Genomic DNA, 23,206 nt, shown 5'->3' on the forward strand with positions numbered 1-23,206 from the left:
TTACCAATAAACCGATTATGGTAATAGTGCGCTGATAAAAGTATTAAAGTACCAGATATTCTATATGACGTCTGTGCACAATTGTCCCTATTAGTGAATGATTACAGGTGAGTGTGCAAAGCTCTATCTACCTGTTCAATTAGCACATAGTAGTTGAAGCTAAAGTGACTATTACTTGTCCTCTATATCCACCTAAACTGAGGTAAAATGCACATTAATTATATTACATTATATTGTGTTTTATTGTGTCCACTACATAAAGAAATGGCTTCTTGGCCTCTTCCATTGCATGTTTTCTTTTTTTTATGCTGTCATCATGCTGTTTGTAATGTAAAAAAGGTGGAAATACAGGATGCAGTCTGTAATTTGCTTGTGTATTTAAAAGTAGTTGTATGTGGACAGGAAGGAAGGAAAATTAGTTGCTGATTAGATCTCCTTCAGTGTTTTTTCCAGCAATAGAAAATAACTTCTATATTGACCACAGGCCAAGACATAAGGTCAATCTAAACTGAAAGTAGACAATAGGATTATCTGCTCAATCAAAATGAATTGTTCGCACGCATTTGTGTGGAATTTAAAATGGATATTCTGTAAAACTCTGGATTTCATTGCTTTCATTCGTCCCTTATTAGTGACAGTTTCTTTAACATCCCGCCTCTTTTTGACTCATGAAAAAATGTACAGTTTGAACAAACAACAAACATAATTCATTCAACACATTTCATCACTATTTGCCATTGCCGAGAGCACACAGTGTGTCAGGACGGTGAGTCTGATAAATACATCTCCTGGTTTTCTCTGTGGCAGGTCAACCAAGGGATGGCCTGCAGCCAGTGTTACGTAATAATGAAGCAACAGTCTTGATTGCCCCCAGCAAGGCACCTGTTTTATAAGAGGACATGAGTGCCATGTGCCTGGGCCGGATAGAGTTTCATCCACGAGAAACCTTTGTCTTGGTCAGATGATTCATTCAGATTTTTGGCTCGTGAATTTTGCGATAATATTGCATCCTATCAGAAGACTAATCCTTCAATAAAATAATAACAATCCCATATCAGCACATTGCTGAGTGTTTACTCATCAGCATGAAAGACACACGGGGTGTTAAGTGTCTTGTTTTGAAAGAATATTTCGGAAAGTTTCTGGAGATGTAGATGTGTTAACTCAGCCTTTTTTTTCTCAGTGCTAGATTATGGCGATATTATTTGTGTAAGGCTGCCAGCCTTAACTTCAAAGGTAAATTCACCTAAGGGCTGTGGATAAGGACAGCACAAGGACAATGTCTTCATGGTTTTTCCGTCTCTTTTTAATGTCTGTTGCAACAGTAAGACCCCAACTCAACCCAACTGAACACAAACGAAGCATCTCTCATCTCTCATCACTCTGCGACCTTAACAATCCCTTCTCTTAAAGGGAAGGTGCACCACATTAAGTAGTTCCTTATTTTGACTTAAAGCAGGAGGATTTTAAAACAGTACAATGTATGAATTAAGCATTGATCAAATAAATGATCTAAATAAAAATGAGAACAGAATAAGGTTATCTACCAAATAAAATAAAACTTGACAAAAATAAATCTCGTCTTACATTCTCCCCCCTCTTCAGATGAAATGTTTCAAAATTTAATGAAAAATAAGTCTCATCTGTAATAAGTAATAAGTTACATCTGTATAAGCAATATCCTCCTTTGTCTGCTGTTATAGGTGATGTACCCTCAAAATTAGGAACAGATTTCAGGGTATCGTCAAACTGTGCAGCAAAATTTCAGGCATGACCATGAATGACCCTCCTCATCTGTACAAGGTTTGGTTCAGTCCTGGCTGATGGTAGCCATTCCCTGTCTAAACGGTCCATGCTTCCTTTTGACATTTAGATACACTTTGTAAAGTCCCGGGACCAATGAAGTTAAAGGTCCAGTGTGTAGGATAGGTGAATATATTGGTAGAAATGGAATATAACAAGTATGATTTCTTAAATGTAGAATAATCTGAAAATCAGCATTTATGTTTCCTTAGACTTAGCCATTAATATCTACTTAGGGAGCGGATCATTGTCCACACATGCTTTTACAGTAGGCCAAACAGACAAACCAAACACTGGCTCTATGCAGGGCCCTTGTGCATTTTTGTTTTTCACACTGGTTAGCAGTACCTCTATGACAAGCCAAACAGCACTGAAAAAAATACTGATTCTTAATGTGAAACTGCTTTATACAGAGTTTTTATTGATTTAAATCACCTGAAGGAGACTTCTGCAGATAGTTTGGCCTCTGGTAAAAACCTCATGAAAGTTTGGATCTTGACTTGAGAGAAAAGGTGAGCCCGCATTAGCAATGCAGGGCTGGTGATCTGTCTGTGACAAACCAAATGGCATCGGAGAAACACAGATTTGTAACGTGAAACTACTTTAATTAGTGTTTTCACCGCTTTAAATAACCTGCCAAATAGTTTTAAAGAGGACAAGACCTCTGCGGATAATTTGGCTCCCCATAAAAACCTACTGAACTGAAGGAATCCTAACTGGGAGTTCATGCTTGGCACACGAGAGAAGTTTTAGCTGGATGCAATCTGTAGCCCTCACTGCTAGACGCTACTTAATTCTGCACACTGCTCCTTTAAATAGCTGGACGTAATCTTTATATTTATTGTTTGTCTGACAGACGGTCATGTATATTCCTGCAACAAAGTCCTTCTCTGAGATAATAAAGATATCATTGACCCTTCAATATAGTTTTTATTGTAAGAGGGGACACTTATGAGACACATCACTACACTCTTTATCAAAATGCGAGGCGGAGTTTCTGTTATATAAGAGTGCTGGATTATTGATGCCCCTCTCAATAAAATACTATCTTTTTAATGTTTACATTTCACACTGTCAAGTGAAATGACAAACTGAACTTTAGCTGCAAGTCTGTCGAAAAATGTTAGAGATAAGTTTCCCAATAAGTTGTGAAGTACGTGATAAAGGGCATGATTATGAGTACATGCACACGTTTTAGTGATGACGATTGTGGTTGAAAGTTGCATTGACTCACAACACTGCCTATCTGTTTAGTCAATTACTTGTTTGTTTTTGTGTTCCAGCTGACATGCAAATACCATTTTCAGGAGTTAAAATATTTGCTGTTATTTGGCCAGTGCTCATGCAGGTCAATGCACTGACCATTTGGCACCACTGGAACTCTGAACAGATGCAGTTAGACCTCTTTTAACCCTTTATTGTGCCAGAATAAGTCATGTATTTTTTTGTGTTTGCGGGTCAAATTTGACCATTTTTACACTCAGAACAATCATTTTTACCCAACAGATTCCTTCTAACTGACTTGTGATGCATTCATAACCATTTTATAAATAATTTCTTTCCCTTTTAAAGTTTTTTTTGAGGATGTTTTTCTTTATCTGCTCTGAGAGTCTAAGGACAGGGGGATGTTTTATGCTGTAAAGCCCTTTAAGGCAAATTGTGGTTTGTAAGAGTGGACTTTATAAATAAAATTGACTTGAAAAAATTTACATTTACTTTTTTTTTAACTTTGTGGTCAGAAGGCTACATTTACCTTGCTCTTGAAAATCTTATCAAACCAAATCATCAAATTATCAAGTAAAATCTGACCCACTGAGAACACTGATATATGGCATGCAGAAATAAAATATTATTTTGTGGATGAAAACAAAACAAAAGTTCAAGTAAAATTTTTATCCAGAGTCAAAGAAATTAGTTTTGTTATGTATATAGCTGCTTTAAAGCCATGTTCCAGTAAAAAAAAAGGTACATAATATTTATGAAATATTTTAACTTGAAATTGATTAAATTAGGATGATGTTCCTTCACAAGCTGCATTTTGTTTTGTATTTCATGTGTTGTTGTTTTTTTTTTCAATTTTATTTTCTTCATTTCATTTAACATCTTTGCTCAAATGGAGTTTTAAATGGACTTAAGTCTTGCTGGAAAAAACGATGCAGAATGAATGCGTTTTTTTTACTGAAGTTTGACCTTGGATGATATCTGTTTCTGGCCCAGATAGGAGGAGGTTTAGCAAGAAGTAGCAACAACAGCCCACTGATTTTGTCTGACTGAAGCATTTGGACGTTTTTGTGTTGTTTTTCCTTTGGTGTCTCAGCTTAGTCAAACTGTCATCACTTTGATTTGTGTCTCTTTGTCCCCTTTTCCTCGCCTCCTTTTACACTGCTCTCTGTCAGAGCTGCTCCAGTAGTCTCCATATCTGCGGAGCAGCTATAATTATAGTAAAGATCATAAAGCTTAACAGCAGTTTTCACACTGTTGCACTAACACTTTACTTTGTTCTGGCGGTGTGTAGATTGAGAGTGCAAAGTAGAGTCTGCGACCGTGTCCTGTGATGATAACAATACGCTGGTGTTGTAGAATCTTCTAGGACACCGAAAGAAGCGGAATAGCTTTGATAATTTTACTTATCGAGACAGCTTCAGGACATTGATAGTGAAACATTCATTCATTCAGCAAATTGTACATATTCTGTACTACCAACGCTGCGTGGCACGTCAGACCCTCGTTTTATTACATGAGTGACTTCAAGGCCATTAACTGTATATTCACAGCTGTTTAGAACATGAGCTGTTTGGATTTTCAAACACTTTTCATTTGCGGGTTTTCCATAATAGTGAATCAATGCAACTTTAACGTAAAGGGTCACATCAGTCAAACATTGCTCCAGCACCATTTTTACCAATGAATTCTCTAAATCTTTCCATAACTTTTGCATGAAAGTTACCCCATTTCAATTAGGTAAAGGTTAGGCCACAACAGTCACCAAGCTTGCTAGAGCAACTGTGCCTTAACAGTAAAATTGCCTCTCATGTCCTCAAACATTACAGATAGATGTCACACATTGTCTATGGGCAGTCCAAACCAGGCTGATGTTCTCTCAAGTGCTCTTAAATGAGAAACTGTTTGCGCTTCTTGATCGTTGCTCTTTCCAATGTTACTGGCAGTTTGACTGTACATAAACAAAAGCTACAAATCTTTACTAAAAATCTCTAAAATATCAGAGCATTATTTGTAAAACATGTCTGAGGAAAAAGTATGACAAAAGAGAATAAAAGTTTAGATAACACTGAGACATTAGAAATGAAACATTTCATGCTCTCCTAGTCAAGTCTGCAGAGAGCTGCACTTTTGGCTTTTACTGGTGTGTGCCTCTCACTTGTAATGGAAAACATCCGTACTCCATCAGAACACGGTGTTCTATTCAAAACCACAAACATCATGCCTCGGTCCCTTTTCTTCGTCTCTCAAGACACAGTCCCAAAAGAGACTGTTACCCACAAAAATGTACTGAACAGATTTTGGTCCTGCTAAGGGATCTTATGCACAATCACCATAAGAAGCCTGCTGAATCTAAAAAGCTATAGACACAGGTCCTGAAAACTTTCTGGCACAATGTCACCCTCTGACCGGGTGCATGGGAAAAACAAGTTGGAAAGGGAAAATTCTTGCAACACATGCAGGACTGAGCATAAATACAAACTTTCAGTGAGCACCCTTTCAGGGATTGTGTCACAACACACTGATTTGAACAGTGAACTGTTACTCCAGTTTTAGTTCTCAGTATTTCATGGGTTAATGGAACAAACAGGGTATATTAGAGGATATCAAAAACTCTTCAAATTGTGTAATTAAGTAAATTAGTGCAATACCAGGTTCGTAATGTACTTTGATGGTGCAGATTTTAACATTTTCTACTTTGGAGCGGCTTCAGAGAAGCTTTTTAAATTTTCAACGTAGAAGCTCAGAAACACATTTTTAAACACCTAACATGTTTATTCAAAAAATGCATTTTTTTCAAGAGGGGCAGATTATCCTGATAGGATCAAAAAATGATACAATTTCACATCATAGAGACTTTTTAAATATATATATGCTTTGTAAAAACAGCCATAAAAAGTAATAGTACAGTGATTTCTCTTCACTAAAAGATGCTATGAAACGGCTTTGAAATGATTTTCCTCTGAAGTTGGATGTTTCTCTACATGAAATAGGGTCACACTGAAACTTGATTTGCATATTTGAATTGATTGAGGTGGGGTTAACTTGAAAACCTAAATATCTTGAAGTGCAAAATGTGTCAAAAAGGGGGATTCATTGTCTCAGGATGTTTAACTGACATCTCAAGCTCTCTCTCTAAAATGAAATATCTGACACTGATAATGTAAGAATTCTCATCTTATTCCTTTTAAAGATTTAAAAAATAAATCTACACTTAAAAAGAGATGTATGATAGATCACACACACGAAGTAAAGGCCCAGACAAACCAAATTAACATCAAAAGCCAAGCAGCGACTGAGGCTGACCTCTGCCAAAGAGCTGCACCTGAACACACCATAAACGCTACAGCCAGCAAGCATGTACGTTCTGCGCATGCGTAAGAGGAAATTACTCTCCATAGCAGCAGACCGCTGTTGTCTGTATTTGTCACTCAAAAAGAGGAAAACTGAGGGCCGACAGGGTGGATTTAGGATGCTAGCTGACCAGTTAGCATATTAAAGGCACAACTTGATGTTGAAAGAACAAATTATTTTTACTGTGCACAAGCGAACAATAACACTAACAATTATGAACAGTTTCTGCCGAAGAGCTCATTGAGTAGAACATGGTCTTATCTAATACAACAAGTTTGTTTCGATCTTGCAACCCCCCTTTTTTTATGCGTTTGTTTGCTTTCCTCACTTCTGTTTCTCTTCTCATGTGCTGAGACGTACTGAGAATCAGAGGGATTTCTTTCACGGACGGGAGTTCCGATCTCTGACGCCGATTCAACATGTTTGATCTACCAGTAAAAAGCCGGCAAGGGCTGAATAGTGCTAATGGTGTGGGACACACTGCAAAATAAGGCGACAGACACTCATCGATGGCACGACCACGTGCTTGGTGTGTCAGGGCCTTAACAGAAACAAGTCAATGGAGAAGGCACTGAGATCAGGCAAATGTCTTTGGTCGATGGGTCAGAAAGATTCATCATCTGACTGCCCTCCCAGAGTGCCCAGAGACCTGATCTGCTCCAGCGTCTTCTTCGCAGGATACACTCTCCTGTCAGACCCCTCTGACCCTGACTGACCTGTTGTCACCAGCCTTCCCTCTCCCCTCTTCCTCGAGCTTCCTGATCCCACAGACTCTGCCTGGTCACTGATGATGTCGCTAACACTTGACCTTACAGACGATCCACCATGAGACCCGTTGCTCTGGGAAGCATGACTGTTAGCATAGCTGTTGTTGAAGCTGTATTCGTTGGAACCGCTGCTTCTGTGTGAGTTGACGTTGCTCTTGGGGTGGCTTGACTGAGTCCGAAAGCTTTTATTAAAGAAAGCCTTTTCTAAGAATTTCTGACTGCTGGCACTGCCATCAGAAACTGAGTCATGCTGTGAATCAAGCTCTAAATCCTCATCTAGTTCCTCTTCTCCACCCGCACCAGGATTTCCTGCAGGTCCAGATTTCTGATTCAAGGTCACGTCTTGTAACTTATCTTCACACAGAAAATCCCTGACAGGGGGTGGAGATCTGGGTGTGGTGGTGTCAGCTGGTCTGTCAGAGGAAGCAGGCAGGACGCTGCCCACCTAAGGACAGAAATTAGAGGTTTTTTGAAAAAAATGGAACAACAAACTATTAAATTTACCTTTCCAGTTATTAATGAGATAGAGCCTAAAATGAATTCTGCTTCTACTTACAACAGAGGGATACTTAGAAACTATAATAAATCAACAGAGGACATAATGATAGAGAAAGTTGTCAAAATTTTAGGTAATTTGTGTAAATCTGGTGTTCTGAGTAGCATGAATGACATGTCGGGATGGGACTCCCCAAGGTTTCACCCTCATGTTGACCATCATAACTTTTTATTGGAGGTATATGTACATCAAAATACTGCTAAAATATATTGACATTTAGATGGCCTAAATCATGTCCAGAAACAAAAATCTACTCAAATGGGGGGTCTGAGATTAGAAATCTGTATTCTGATACCTGTGTGGTATCAGAATACAGATTTCTAACTTAGATACATTACCTTGAAAAATACCAAAAAAGGATACTATTTTCAATACCATGGAGAAAAACTGACATTGAGGTCAAAACATTTAAAATAGTTATGAAGATACGTATACGTCTTTTCTTGGTTGATAGCAGAAAACAACAGAGTGACTGCAGTAAACATTAACAGTAAGAGAGAGCAAGAGAGTACAGCTGACACCGATTTATCGATACTGAATGACTATTAAAAGTCTTTCAAATATTCAGAATTAATTTACATCCATAAATCAATAGTTCTGATATCAATATAATCTTGTAGACCATAGACCACCATTTGTGGTGCTGCAAAACAATTCCCCATTTAACCAAACTTCACTACTTGCAATGTATCAATCTGTGGTCTTAAAACTATAGACTACAAACTAAATGCAAATAAAAAACTGGAAGTATAATGCAATCACATGGCACTTGCTTTTGGCAAACATTTCCCAAACATTGCTGTGCATAAGCTTACCAAAGATGAAGCATCAGTCTTTGCCCGAACATCTCGATAATCCCCTCCAGTCAGTGATGCCGCACAATACAAATACGGTCCTACTGTAGAGGAGAGCTGAGGTCTTCCAGGAGGGTGGAAATCTGACTTGTCAATTCCAGCCAAAGAAGCAAGCTGACCAAGACTTCAAAAAAAGAGATAAAATCAATCACAGTTTAAGTAAAGGGCACATGGATTTCATTTCTACTCAAGTGCATGCCAAAATAATCTGAGATATGAAATTGGTAAAAGGAGATAAATGCTACCTTACATACTGGATGACAGTTTTCCACAGCACATGTAAATAAAATGACACTGAGGTGCTACATCCATTACATTAACTACTTGAAGATGTGATCATGCTCTGATGGGCATCCACAGCAACAAGCGTCTTTGCCCATATGGCTTTCTCATACTGTATATAAAGTAATATTTTACGAACATAAGCATCTTTTGTTGTGTGGACCCTCATTCTTTAACATGTTTTTAAAAGGTAGCCACAACAAGGTAACAGTGGAGATTGAGGGGCTCAAGAGTAAAGGGCAAGACTGCAAGTATACTGGTTTGGTTTTGCTCTCTGGATAAAATGATGGGGAACATGAGGAACAAATAGGTCAAAATAAAAGGTCATTTTTTTAAAGCCCCCAAAAAGGAACTGCTGTTAGTTTTGGGTTTTTTTTAGTTAATGCAACAAAAAGCTGTCAGAAGAAGAAGAAGAAGTCAGGAGAAGTTGCTACACTGTGGATGCAAAGTGAAAGCAAGGAACAAAGATTGCGGTAAAGATATATACATATATAGAAATATTCAAGTACCGGAAAGATTCTGTGCCCTACCCATTCCCTGTACTTAAGGCCCTGGTTTCAAAACAGCTCAGCCTCCTTTAATAGTAGTTTATCAGTATGTCCAAACACAGGAAGCTAACAGGACCAGAACAAAGTGATCTGTGTTATTTTAAGGCATCTCAGAACGAAACGGAAAAGGTCGATTTATAAGAAGTAGCCAAGCCCTCTACCATCTTACCCTCAGTCACATGAGAAGATGCTCCTTTCATCTCTATGAATCCCCAAAAGCAGGTCCTTCCCATACCCATATTACCATGCTATCTAGTATGACAGAAAGGTTGAGTACGTCTTTCCTAATTAATAGTATGTCAAATGCAGTATGCTAAAAATACTAAGATGCAACGCTGAATCCAGTCACATTTTGCAGTGTGCAAACCAGCATGCGTTTCTGGTGATTCTGACCCACAATCCTCTGCACAGCGAAAGATGCATCACATCAACTGAGCTGCATGTAGATGACAGCTTGTCAGCTCACTGACAGCTGACAGAAGACTCCACAATGATACATGACAGAGCTTTCAAGTGACCGATGACCAGTCGAATGATACTAATAGCAGAAATAGGAATTGTTTAAGTATCTTTCTGTATCCTCAGCGCTTGTAGTTTGGAAAGAGTATTACAAAATACATCTGCTGCTGCTCCATAAGACAGAACTAAAATGATCAGCTGATTTACCGAGAAGCTTAAAACATGAATATTATTTTTTTGGTTTTGCAGCAAAGCCTTAATAGTCAGTGTTGTTGGTTTATGGCTGACATGTTCGCCAACTCAGAAAACTAGCAGACACCGAGCAACATGAGTATCCCACTGGAGTTGTGCAAATTGTCCATTTTTAAAAAGTCCACTAATCGCTTGTCTTGTAGCTCTGGTTTGGACCATCAACTCCTGAAAAAAAAAAAAAGGATTACTGTCTCCTACTTGTATGTCTCCATCAACCCGTTAAGTTGCAGTTTACATCCATGTTTGTCCAGACTCATATGTAGCCAAGACAGCAGACAATGCTTCAATTCTGGACGCTGCTGCAAAGAAGCCACATATTCTATAATATGGATGCTTCACACACCTTTTACTCAGCAGCAAAGTAGATCTAAATTCCCCACCCCAGTCTTCAGCTGGACACCCAAGATTAGTGTCACCTGTTCAGTATCTGTTTTTGCAGAACATCGTAATGTCACAGTGAAGTCCATCTTTGATCTTTTGGATAGAAACTGACATCATTTTATCTTGCTAGACGTTTGTGTAAAATGTCATAATTTAAGTACGGATTTTTGAGTCATGTTCAAAAATGTGTTTTGTTAGGTCACAGTGGCTTTGAACTTTGACCAACAAAATCTTAAGAGTTCATCCTTTAGTACAGGAGCAGTTTGTGCCAAATTTGAAGAAACTTTCCTCAAAGTATTTTTTAGATACTGCATTCACGAGAATGGGACAGAAGGACAGATATCTTGAAAACAAACTGCCTCTGGTCACAGTTGTGACATGACAGAGGCATAAACATATTTGGGTCTCTTTCAAGATGTTTATCCCTCATTCATCATTTACCTTCACTTTACAGTATTTCATGCTGGGCAGGTAATGCATACGTGTTTGAGCTCATTTATTTTACACAACTGCCTTTACATTTATATTGGAAGCTCAGGGAGAGCTACAGTGAGTCAACCATGCAATCATTTAAAATAATATAGCTATAAATATTTGCTGCTTCTTGAATGTTAAAAAAAATCTGATTGGAGATGGAATACACTCAGGATTTTTTGAATGTTGGTCAAAAATTTTTACGGCATAACTCTGTATTCTAGTACCTTATAAATGTTTATGTCCCAAAAGCAGAGCAACTATCGAGCGTTTAATCAATGCTGGACCCCCAGTAAATGTAGCTGTACACTGTTGATGCAAAGTAAATGCAGGCGACAAAGATGACAGCAAAGTAAGACAATATTGGTCAGATTCTGGTCCCCACCTGTAAGTTGTCCTACTTTCACAACAACTCAGCATCCTTGAATGGCCCTTAAAAATCACTCAAGGAAACAATCAAAGAAATAAATTAACATCAAAAGTAGATAAGGATTTTAGTAGATAAGGACAAAATAAAAGGTTCAGATAAATCAGCTGGTGGTTATGTCACAGTGAAACTCGTCCTGTCAGCATGAAACTCTCTTTGAACTAGGGTCAGTACCAGGTTTCCAAATACAGAAAGCTGACAGCAACATAACAAACAGACCTGTGGCACCTCAGAATGAAACAGAAATCCAACACACATCCACAGTAAAAGGTCAAATTATAAGAAGTAGCCCAGCCCTTTACCATCTTACCCTCAGTCATATGAGAAGATGCTCCTTTCATCTCTATTAATCCACAATCCTCCTTCCCATACCCATATTACCATGCTATCTGGTATGACAGAAAGGTTTAGTACGTCTTTCCTAATCAATAGTATGCCAAATGCAGTATGCTAAATATACCAAGATGTCCCACTGAATCCAGTCACATTTTGCAGTGTGCAAACCAGCATGCGTTTCTGGTGATTCTGACCCACAATCCTCTGCACAGCGAAAGATGCATCACATCAACTGAGCTGCATGTAGATGACAGCTTGTCAGCTCACTGACAGCTGACAGAAGACTCCACAATGATACATGACAGAGCTTTCAAGTGACCGATGACCAGTCGAATGATACTAATAGCAGAAATAGGAATTGTTTAAGTATCTTTCTGTATCCTCAGCGCTTGTAGTTTGGAAAGAGTATTACAAAATACATCTGCTGCTGCTCCATAAGACAGAACTAAAATGATCAGCTGATTTACCGAGAAGCTTAAAACATGAATATTATTTTTTTGGTTTTGCAGCAAAGCCTTAATAGTCAGTGTTGTTGGTTTATGGCTGACATGTTCGCCAACTCAGAAAACTAGCAGACACCGAGCAACATGAGTATCCCACTGGAGTTGTGCAAATTGTCCATTTTTAAAAAGTCCACTAATCGCTTGTCTTGTAGCTCTGGTTTGGACCATCAACTCCTGAAAAAAAAAAAAAGGATTACTGTCTCCTACTTGTATGTCTCCATCAACCCGTTAAGTTGCAGTTTACATCCATGTTTGTCCAGACTCATATGTAGCCAAGACAGCAGACAATGCTTCAATTCTGGACGCTGCTGCAAAGAAGCCACATATTCTATAATATGGATGCTTCACACACCTTTTACTCAGCAGCAAAGTAGATCTAAATTCCCCACCCCAGTCTTCAGCTGGACACCCAAGATTAGTGTCACCTGTTCAGTATCTGTTTTTGCAGAACATCGTAATGTCACAGTGAAGTCCATCTTTGATCTTTTGGATAGAAACTGACATCATTTTATCTTGCTAGACGTTTGTGTAAAATGTCATAATTTAAGTACGGATTTTTGAGTCATGTTCAAAAATGTGTTTTGTTAGGTCACAGTGGCTTTGAACTTTGACCAACAAAATCTTAAGAGTTCATCCTTTAGTACAGGAGCAGTTTGTGCCAAATTTGAAGAAACTTTCCTCAAAGTATTTTTTAGATACTGCATTCACGAGAATGGGACAGAAGGACAGATATCTTGAAAACAAACTGCCTCTGGTCACAGTTGTGACATGACAGAGGCATAAACATATTTGGGTCTCTTTCAAGATGTTTATCCCTCATTCATCATTTACCTTCACTTTACAGTATTTCATGCTGGGCAGGTAATGCATACGTGTTTGAGCTCATTTATTTTACACAACTGCCTTTACATTTATATTGGAAGCTCAGGGAGAGCTACAGTGAGTCAACCATGCAATCATTTAAAATAATATAGCTATAAATATTTGCTGCTTCTTGAATGTTAAAAAAAATCTGATTGGAGATGGAATACACTCAGGATTTTTTGAATGTTGGTCAAAAATTTTTACGGCATAACTCTGTATTCTAGTACCTTATAAATGTTTATGTCCCAAAAGCAGAGCAACTATCGAGCGTTTAATCAATGCTGGACCCCCAGTAAATGTAGCTGTACACTGTTGATGCAAAGTAAATGCAGGCGACAAAGATGACAGCAAAGTAAGACAATATTGGTCAGATTCTGGTCCCCACCTGTAAGTTGTCCTACTTTCACAACAACTCAGCATCCTTGAATGGCCCTTAAAAATCACTCAAGGAAACAATCAAAGAAATAAATTAACATCAAAAGTAGATAAGGATTTTAGTAGATAAGGACAAAATAAAAGGTTCAGATAAATCAGCTGGTGGTTATGTCACAGTGAAACTCGTCCTGTCAGCATGAAACTCTCTTTGAACTAGGGTCAGTACCAGGTTTCCAAATACAGAAAGCTGACAGCAACATAACAAACAGACCTGTGGCACCTCAGAATGAAACAGAAATCCAACACACATCCACAGTAAAAGGTCAAATTATAAGAAGTAGCCCAGCCCTTTACCATCTTACCCTCAGTCATATGAGAAGATGCTCCTTTCATCTCTATTAATCCACAATCCTCCTTCCCATACCCATATTACCATGCTATCTGGTATGACAGAAAGGTTTAGTACGTCTTTCCTAATCAATAGTATGCCAAATGCAGTATGCTAAATATACCAAGATGTCCCACTGAATCCAGTCACATTTTGCAGTGTGCAAACCAGCATGCGTTTCTGGTGATTCTGACCCACAATCCTCTGCACAGCGAAAGATGCATCACATCAACTGAGCTGCATGTAGATGACAGCTTGTCAGCTCACTGACAGCTGACAGAAGACTCCACAATGATACATGACAGAGCTTTCAAGTGACCGATGACCAGTCGAATGATACTAATAGCAGAAATAGGAATTGTTTAAGTATCTTTCTGTATCCTCAGCGCTTGTAGTTTGGAAAGAGTATTACAAAATACATCTGCTGCTGCTCCATAAGACAGAACTAAAATGATCAGCTGATTTACCGAGAAGCTTAAAACATGAATATTATTTTTTTGGTTTTGCAGCAAAGCCTTAATAGTCAGTGTTGTTGGTTTATGGCTGACATGTTCGCCAACTCAGAAAACTAGCAGACACCGAGCAACATGAGTATCCCACTGGAGTTGTGCAAATTGTCCATTTTTAAAAAGTCCACTAATCGCTTGTCTTGTAGCTCTGGTTTGGACCATCAACTCCTGAAAAAAAAAAAAAGGATTACTGTCTCCTACTTGTATGTCTCCATCAACCCGTTAAGTTGCAGTTTACATCCATGTTTGTCCAGACTCATATGTAGCCAAGACAGCAGACAATGCTTCAATTCTGGACGCTGCTGCAAAGAAGCCACATATTCTATAATATGGATGCTTCACACACCTTTTACTCAGCAGCAAAGTAGATCTAAATTCCCCACCCCAGTCTTCAGCTGGACACCCAAGATTAGTGTCACCTGTTCAGTATCTGTTTTTGCAGAACATCGTAATGTCACAGTGAAGTCCATCTTTGATCTTTTGGATAGAAACTGACATCATTTTATCTTGCTAGACGTTTGTGTAAAATGTCATAATTTAAGTACGGATTTTTGAGTCATGTTCAAAAATGTGTTTTGTTAGGTCACAGTGGCTTTGAACTTTGACCAACAAAATCTTAAGAGTTCATCCTTTAGTACAGGAGCAGTTTGTGCCAAATTTGAAGAAACTTTCCTCAAAGTATTTTTTAAATACTGCATTCACGAGAATGGGACAGAAGGACAGATATCTTGAAAACAAACTGCCTCTGGTCACAGTTGTGACATGACAGAGGCATAAACACATTTGGGTGTCTTTCAAGATGTTTATCCCTCATCTACTTTCACTTTACCATTTTTCATGCTGGGCAGGTTATGCATACGTGTTTGAGGTTTCCAGGCTTCCAAATACATAAAGCTGACAGCAACATAACAAACAGACCTGCGCCACCTCAGAATGAAACAGAAACACACATCTACAGTAAAAGGTCGATTTATAAGAAGTAGCCAAGCCCTTTACCATCTTACCCTCAGTCACATGAGAAGATGCTCCTTTCATCTCTATGAATCCCCAAAAGCAGGTCCTTCCCATACCCATATTACCATGCTATCTAGTATGACAGAAAGGTTGAGTACGTCTTTCCTAATTAATAGTATGTCAAATGCAGTATGCTAAAAATACTAAGATGCAACGCTGAATCCAGTCACATTTTGCAGTGTGCAAACCAGCATGCGTTTCTGGTGATTCTGACCCACAATCCTCTGCACAGCGAAAGATGCATCACAACAACTGAGCTGCATGTAGATGACATGACACTTTCCTCAAGGTATTTTTGAGATACTGCATTCACGAGAATGGGACAGAAGGACAGATATCTTGAAAACAAACTGCCTCTGGTCACAGTTGTGACATGACAGAGGCATAAACATATTTGGGTCTCTTTCAAGATGTTTATCCCTCATTCATCATTTACCTTCACTTTACAGTATTTCATGCTGGGCAGGTAATGCATACGTGTTTGAGCTCATTTATTTTACACAACTGCCTTTACATTTATATTGGAAGCTCAGGGAGAGCTACAGTGAGTCAACCATGCAATCATTTAAAATAATATAGCTATAAATATTTGCTGCTTCTTGAATGTTAAAAAAAATCTGATTGGAGATGGAATACACTCAGGATTTTTTGAATGTTGGTCAAAAATTTTTACGGCATAACTCTGTATTCTAGTACCTTATAAATGTTTATGTCCCAAAAGCAGAGCAACTACCGAGCGTTTAATCAATGCTGGACCCCCAGTAAATGTAGCTGTACACTGTTGATGCAAAGTAAATGCAGGCGACAAAGATGACAGCAAAGTAAGACAATATTGGTCAGATTCTGGTCCCCACCTGTAAGTTGTCCTACTTTCACAACAACTCAGCATCCTTGAATGGCCCTTAAAAATCAAGGAAACAATCAAACCATATCTCAGGCTGGGCAGGTTATGCATACGTGTTTGAGGTTTCCATGTTTCCAAATACAGAAAGCTGACAGCAACATAACAAACAGACCTGCGCCACCTCAGAATGAAACAGAAACACACATCTACAGGAAAAGGTCGATTTATAAGAAGTAACCTGGCCCTTTACCATCTTACCCTCAGTCACATGAAAAGATGCTCCTTTCATCTCTATTAATTCGCAAAAGCTGTGCCTTCCCATACCCATATACCATGCTATCCTGTATGACAGAAAGGTTTAGTATGTCATTCCCACCAGAACTCATCTGTCATTTACCTTGACTTTGTTTCTTTTCTGCAGGGCAGATAGTGCTTACATGGCTTGTCTAGTACTTATTTACTTTAAACAGCTGCCTGTGGTTTTATATTGGGTATTTAGGAAGAGCTACTGGGAGTCAACCTGACAATCTTTGTGATATTTTGAAAAGAAACAAAAATCATATTACTTTAAATTAACTTTAAGGCAAGCCAAAGGTTAAGCGCTCTAAGCAATTAACAATGAATAATGATTGGATTGACTGATAATAATGATTGTTATAGTGGCCCTACAAATACACTGAAAACAATCTCTGATAAAAGAAAAATGTGACAAGGAGAATGACTAATAGTTAAATTACATCTGAACAACTTCCCAAAGGGATTCTGTCAGAGCGAAACTCTAGTTTGACCCAGGGTGTGGATCACTGGGCGGGAAATAACAACATGGTCCAAATGTATGACCTAAGGACTGAATGACCAGTGATGCATAATGAAACTGAAAGTTGCATGGCTAAATAAAGACTTTCCTTAAATCATCTAGATCTAGAGCCAAATGGACACAGTCCAGTTGGAAAGACTAATGTTGTTCTGGGAAGTTGAAGCAATACCCACCCTGCGTCCTTGAGCAGATCCAGGAAAGCATGGAATTTGGTGAATGAGCTCTCAATGCTCTCCAGCACTGCCTCATCTTCAAGAGCACCGAGGGCAGGTGGTGCTGATGCAGAGCCGGCAGCTGCAAGCGCCTCTGACAGGGAGAGGTTGGTGTCACGAAGACGGGCATTCTCCAACTCAAACTGAGAAGAAATAAGAAAACAATAGAATGAAAGGGTGGCCTGAAGCCAGTCTCTTGTTTGTTTAATGACCAAACCATTTTTTGCACATAAAACACTACTGCAATTTAGAGCCTTTAAACTGTTCAGACAAAATTGGGCGAAGTAACCCATTTTACTTTCCTTTAAAGGAACTTTCTCACAGTTTTAGACGGAACAATAAACACTTCATTCTGAAGTATATTGACCATAATTATCCAAAACATCTTCAGTCAGACTGACCCTCGACATATTTCGCGTAAGGGTGAAATAAAGATCATATTAGGCTATGTTTGTCATATGTCAGTATTATTGAGATTATTATTACCTCCGTGAGCCTTGACTCAGCTTTCAGTCTGGCTCTGCGCTCCTCAGCGAGCCTCAAACGACACTCTTTTAGCTCCATCTGCAGGACATGCAGAAGAACACACGCAAATGGACATCATTCTCCATGTAAACTTTTCCTTTGTCCTGTCAGAAAAAATAAAGATGTGACTAACCTGCATATGTTTAAACTGCCGTTGAGTGATTCTGTCTTGGAGACTAAAAGAAGACGGTCTCTGCTCCACTTCTACCACCACTTCTTCCTCTTCCTCCTCCTCTTCATCTGAATCTGACTCCACAGTAACTTTCACAGTCGCTGCACCCTGATAAAAACCATGTATTTCCACAGATGGTTATTTTTCACAGCTGTCTGGTCCATTTCAAATGTTTAGTCATTTTTACATTAATACACTGTACATAAACAAAAACAACTCACCTGGAAACTTTGATCTATCACACAAACTCCAGGAGGCATTCCTCTGCAACAAAGGCATCCAACATAATATTAGTCTTTGATTCACCGAGTGGCATCACAGCAATACCCGATGAATGCTTTCCGATTAAAGGAGGTGTAATTGTGTGACAAAAAAACTTACAAAACAGTGCAATGGTTCTTCTGTCAATGTTTTACAATAAAAGGATGTCTTAAATGTATCAAATTGAACAGTGTCTTTTTTCCAACTAAAAGTAAATTAGTTTGCAAACATCTCCTCACCTCTGACGTCCAGCTCGTGCAGCAGCACGCCAAGGCACACGACAGGAGCGGGAATAGGGTTTCTGTGTGTGAGAAACACCTGAACTCCGTCCTGCAGGAGATGTTCCTTTACTAGAGGCTGCAATAGAAAGAGAGGCATGTAAAGAACTACAAATGCTGGAACAAAAAGCTTTAAGCTACGGGTTTTTTTCTGGACTATTGGGCTCTGTTTTAATTACAGAGACACAGACTCTGGTGGTGAGGAAGGATATATTGTGTGGATCAATAAGGTTCTCTAAATCTAAAAAAGAAGGTTCTGAATATCACAAGCAAAAGCAAATAAAGGCTGAAGAGTCCAGATGAAAATAATTATAGTTACTTTTTAGTTATGATACAGCATGGCACTCTTCATGTTTTGCTTTTGATATTTACTACAGGGAATCCAAAACAAAAGTATTTAAAAGTAGTAAACGTGGTACAGATTTTGTCACAAATAAACGTAGACTTGTTGTTAAAAATATTTTTAACATACTTTTATTTCATATTAACCATATATATCTTTTTTTTGCACTAGTCAGCAGAGTTGTCTGGAGCAACAAAACCAGGACAGGATAAAGTTCTTACCATGTCTCCAGATGACTTAAAAGCCAAAAGGTGAGAAGTCAGAAAGACACAATATGAGTGTGAGATATTAGATGCTATCTCAAACAGTCTTCAAAAAATCCAACATTGTGACAAGATAGTGCATAGTTGCACAGGTTGGAGACCATCAGATTTGTCTTTTTACCATATCTAAATGCATAAATTGCAGTGTGATATCTGAACACCTGAAACTGTTTGATGCTAGTAACTTAGACAGTTTAGGTCATTATGGGAAAATATTCTTTGGGCACTAAACCCTTTTCCAATGATAATTACATAGAAATGATCCAATATTTTTTACAGACTGATTATGTGACTATATTTAATAAAGCATTGTGATAAACAAGAAAAATGTATGCATATACCTATCCTAAATGTAGTTTTTCCTCTGATTGCACTGGGAAGTGCTCGCCTCTTTGGACCAGCTGCTCTCTGTGGCTCTGAGGTTGCAGGCTTGATCCAGCAGTACTGCAGGACAACATCAGGAAGACACAAGACAATTTGGTGACTGAAGCCTACAAAAACACCACTCACTCACTAAGACTTGAGGTGATTTTATCTTTAGACACTCACCTCTGGTGACTGTCCTTCAGCATTCATCAGAACTTTCTCTAGTATTGTTTTAATTAGTACCTTGTCTGCAAATCAAAAACAAAAAAACATTCACCCAAGAAAAATAATATCCAAAAATGTATGTTTTTTTCTGGTATAAAAACACTAAATGCTCAAAACTTGGTTAAATGAGTATGCAATTTGGACACAGCTCAGTAAAAATCTAACAGTGCACTAGCTGCACCTAGAGGCTGCAGTGTTTACCACACCTGCAATACTAACGTGCTAAGTGGAACAAACACCATACCAATAATTTATATAGACCAAAGTTGTATGCAGTTCGAAAAAAAGGCTCATTAAATTTTTTTTGATTTTGTTGAGGTTCTTTCTTACCAACTAAAGGGTTACTACGTATATCCAGTACACAAAGAGCAGAATTAGTTTTCAAGGTTTCCAACAAACGACGTGCTCCTTCATTGGATAGACCGCACCTCTGCAGATCCACAGCTGTTCAACAAAACACAAAACTGAATTTTAAAAAATGCAGTAAAATTCCTACAAAATTGAAAATGGGGAAAAAAAAAAAGAATTTCTGTGTGTCTTATCGTATTTCTCACAAACTCACACACACTTACTAACCTTTAACCCAGAGGTCCTCTGCCAGTTCTTGTGCAAGAGCAGCAGCACCCCTGTCCCCTATCAAAGTGTTACAGTTCAGGGTGACACGGCGGAGACCTCCCATTCCCTCAAACTGTGGCTGCCGATATCTCAGAGACTCTGCCCATGCCGTACCATGCCGCTGCATTCCCTGATGCTGAGAAAAAAATGCAGTCTTATACAAATATGTATTTTTTTTAACACTAGTCATTTTAAAAGTAAGGAGTGGGCGCACAATAACTCAATAATTTAACTTAATAATTTAATTAATTTAAAAAATAGTCCATTACACAGGAAATAGTCTGGCAGTGGCAGTTAAAGTTTTAACAATGACATATTGTACCTTGATGATGCTTGCCATATGCTCTGCCCCTCTCCAGGTGAGATTGCATCCTGTAAAATCTACCGTCCTGATGCTTGTAGAGTATTTAACACTTTGGCAGATGACTAAAACATAAGAAAAAGGAAGTTACACAGATGAGACGCTCACTCTGAAGGTTTTCTGAACAATACAAGGAAATAATACATACCCTCTAAGCCCTCATCAGAGATTGGACAGTTAGCCAGAGACAGGTTTTCCAAGGAAACACTTTTTGCAAAACCCTGGAATAAAAAATAAAATAATTAAAAAACAAAAACAAGATATTTTTATGTTTTACCTAATTTCCTGTTTCAAGAGATCATCTGCTTGAATTAATCTTCACCCAGGTTTTATATCCCATACACCTAAAAGTTATGTTTTCCTCCTCCAAGATGATAGTATTCATACAGTAAACCCGATTATCTCTCAGCACTCACAGCTCAGAGTGAAAGAAGGGAATAATTTGGTCGCTGACGAAGTCAGCGACCAAATAACCCCCCAAAAAAAGTAATCTTAAATAAAAACCCAGTAATAGAGTCTAATCCTACCTTTGTTAAGGTGATGAGGTCCCTTTCTCTCAGTGGAAGGCCATTAAGCTGCAGAGTCTTGAGGTTGGGAGAGACAGTCAGACACTCTCTCAGGGCCTTGCACAACTTAAATGTCATGTCCTTAGAGCGAATGGCTGGGATCTTCTTCCTGAAGCTAGATCTAAAGTACCTTCTATCTGAAATTGGTGGTGATATGATCAATGTTGATGTGCAAAGTTGGTAAGTCATTCAACTTCCTAATTTAAGTCATGGTGCACACGTTTCAATAACATTGGCAATTAAGAGGGTATACATTTTTGTGTAAACATTTTAATTTTAACTTGATGAACCAGGTTTATTTTCTGCCTTACCTGCGTCTCCGGAGGCCAGGCTAGCTTGGTATGTGCTACTTATTGCAATGTGGTGCAGGTGTTTATTGATGCAGATAGAGTTGAGAATGGGCTGCCAGTCTGTGAGTTTGACCCGGTCTCCGTTAAAGTCCAGCATCCCTTTGTCAAGGTTCATTTTAACAGCGGGAAGAGGGACTGATTCCTGTCTGGCACAGGCAAAGTCATAATATGCCATAAAGTCCTGGGCACCCCGCCGCCGGATGTGAGCACTGTCTTGAACCATCTTTGACCTGGGAAAAAAAATGTTGTTGTTAATGTTGGAGTCCAAGCACTTTTTTTTCTATTTGTAAAGAATTTTGTGGATGAGATGTTTAAGTGATGTACTGAGTGCTTGTTCTATGTTGAAAATCCTAAAATAAAGGTTTTAAAAAACATAAAATTCAAAAGGCATGGCTCAGAATTTCTTAAGTGGGGTTGTATGAGCCACTTATTTATAGTCGGTGTATTACTTACAATAGAAAATTCAGTCAGCACTCCCCCTCTTTGGAGAAGCTAATACAGGTGTGGACACAGAAGCTAAGCGATCTACTGCCGTGGACGGGGTCAGCAATAAAACATATTTTTCCCTCCTAAAGAAAGTCCCACGTAAAACAAACCTAACCTAAATCATCTTTCAGGTGATTTTCAACAGGAAGCCTTTCACTGCTTTTGTTAAAGACAGATAGCATCAAGATTAACAGTGATTTAACATCGCTAAACACAGGAGCTGCTGGTCTACCACTGCCTCAATCAGCTGTTTTTTATGTTAGTATGTGACTTTGGCATTTTTTACATTTAAAGCCTTTAAACTTGTAAATATGTATAATGTTCTGAGTGTGTTACAAATATAAAACTATGCACCTGGTGCTACAATGTAATGTATAAAACTAGTATGTTAAGTTAGAAATATAAAATTTGTGTATGATGCTACAACATACATATACATGAGTAAGAAGAAAGATAAGAATATATACAATATGTGCAATGTTAAATATAGCCTACATTCAAGAATACACAGAATATTGCACATTTGAATAATTGTAAGATTTCTGCAGTTGAATTATTACATAAATTATTGCAGTTAAGACAATGTATAAGAATCATTGCACCTTAAAAACCCTATTGAATCTGTTTGTTGTTACCTAAAAGGATGAGGATAAATAGGGAGACGTATTTCAATAGCTCTGTCTGTAAAGCCAAGACCTCTCCTGTCACTACCAACTTGTCAGCCTTTCCTCCCTGGCTGACCTACACGTTCAAGATAACAGCTCACAGATTTAGGTGTAACAACTAGAAGTCTGAGTTAAACATTTAAAGTAACATAAAGGCTGAAAGATGATCTAGTAAACTCGTACAAGCGTTACAAAATAAATTGGCACGTAGCTACAGTGTAGTGAGTTCAGAGGCGTTAGCAAGCTAAGCTCCTAGCAACCGTTGGTGGCGGAGCGACTCTGCTAACGGTCATGATTTTAGCTGTACTTTCATGCGTTGTTAAATAACATTTAATCGATTAAAACAATATTATATACCTTGCTAGCAAAGCTGTGGACTGTGTAGTTATAGCACCGCTCTCTCGGTATTCCTTGACCACTTTTGGATAACTTCTGCCGTGTGTTATTGTTGTTGGTGTGATCGGCGCTCAAAAGTGGCGCTGTTGTGTCA

General features: G+C 38.5%; 1 protein-coding gene across 3 annotated transcripts; it reads right to left on the reverse strand.

Moving 5' to 3' along the window:
* Positions 1-5,607: 5,607 nt before the first annotated feature.
* On the reverse strand, positions 5,608-23,197 carry cep78 (centrosomal protein 78). Of its 3 annotated transcripts, none has more exons than XM_042488413.1 (16): positions 23,074-23,197; positions 21,527-21,795; positions 21,177-21,352; positions 20,798-20,870; positions 20,611-20,714; positions 20,250-20,424; positions 20,004-20,117; positions 19,632-19,696; positions 19,424-19,526; positions 18,438-18,555; positions 18,159-18,201; positions 17,899-18,045; positions 17,727-17,804; positions 17,202-17,383; positions 8,517-8,679; positions 5,608-7,590 (listed from the first exon to the last, which is right to left on the reverse strand). In XM_042488413.1, exons 2-16 carry the CDS (start codon positions 21,786-21,788, stop codon positions 6,982-6,984), a joined length of 2,412 nt encoding a protein of 803 aa, XP_042344347.1. In that variant the 5' UTR covers positions 21,789-21,795; positions 23,074-23,197; the 3' UTR covers positions 5,608-6,981. The 3 variants fall into 3 exon arrangements, with proteins under 3 accessions (XP_042344347.1, XP_042344348.1, XP_042344349.1); XM_042488414.1 differs by lacking the exon at positions 23,074-23,197 and adding an exon at positions 22,687-22,710; XM_042488415.1 differs by lacking the exon at positions 23,074-23,197 and having other exon boundaries at positions 21,177-21,233; positions 21,527-21,540.
* Positions 23,198-23,206: the final 9 nt, after the last annotated feature.

The sequence above is a fragment of the Plectropomus leopardus genome, chromosome 6, assembly GCF_008729295.1.
Source record: "Plectropomus leopardus isolate mb chromosome 6, YSFRI_Pleo_2.0, whole genome shotgun sequence".
NCBI lineage: Eukaryota > Metazoa > Chordata > Actinopteri > Perciformes > Serranidae > Plectropomus > Plectropomus leopardus.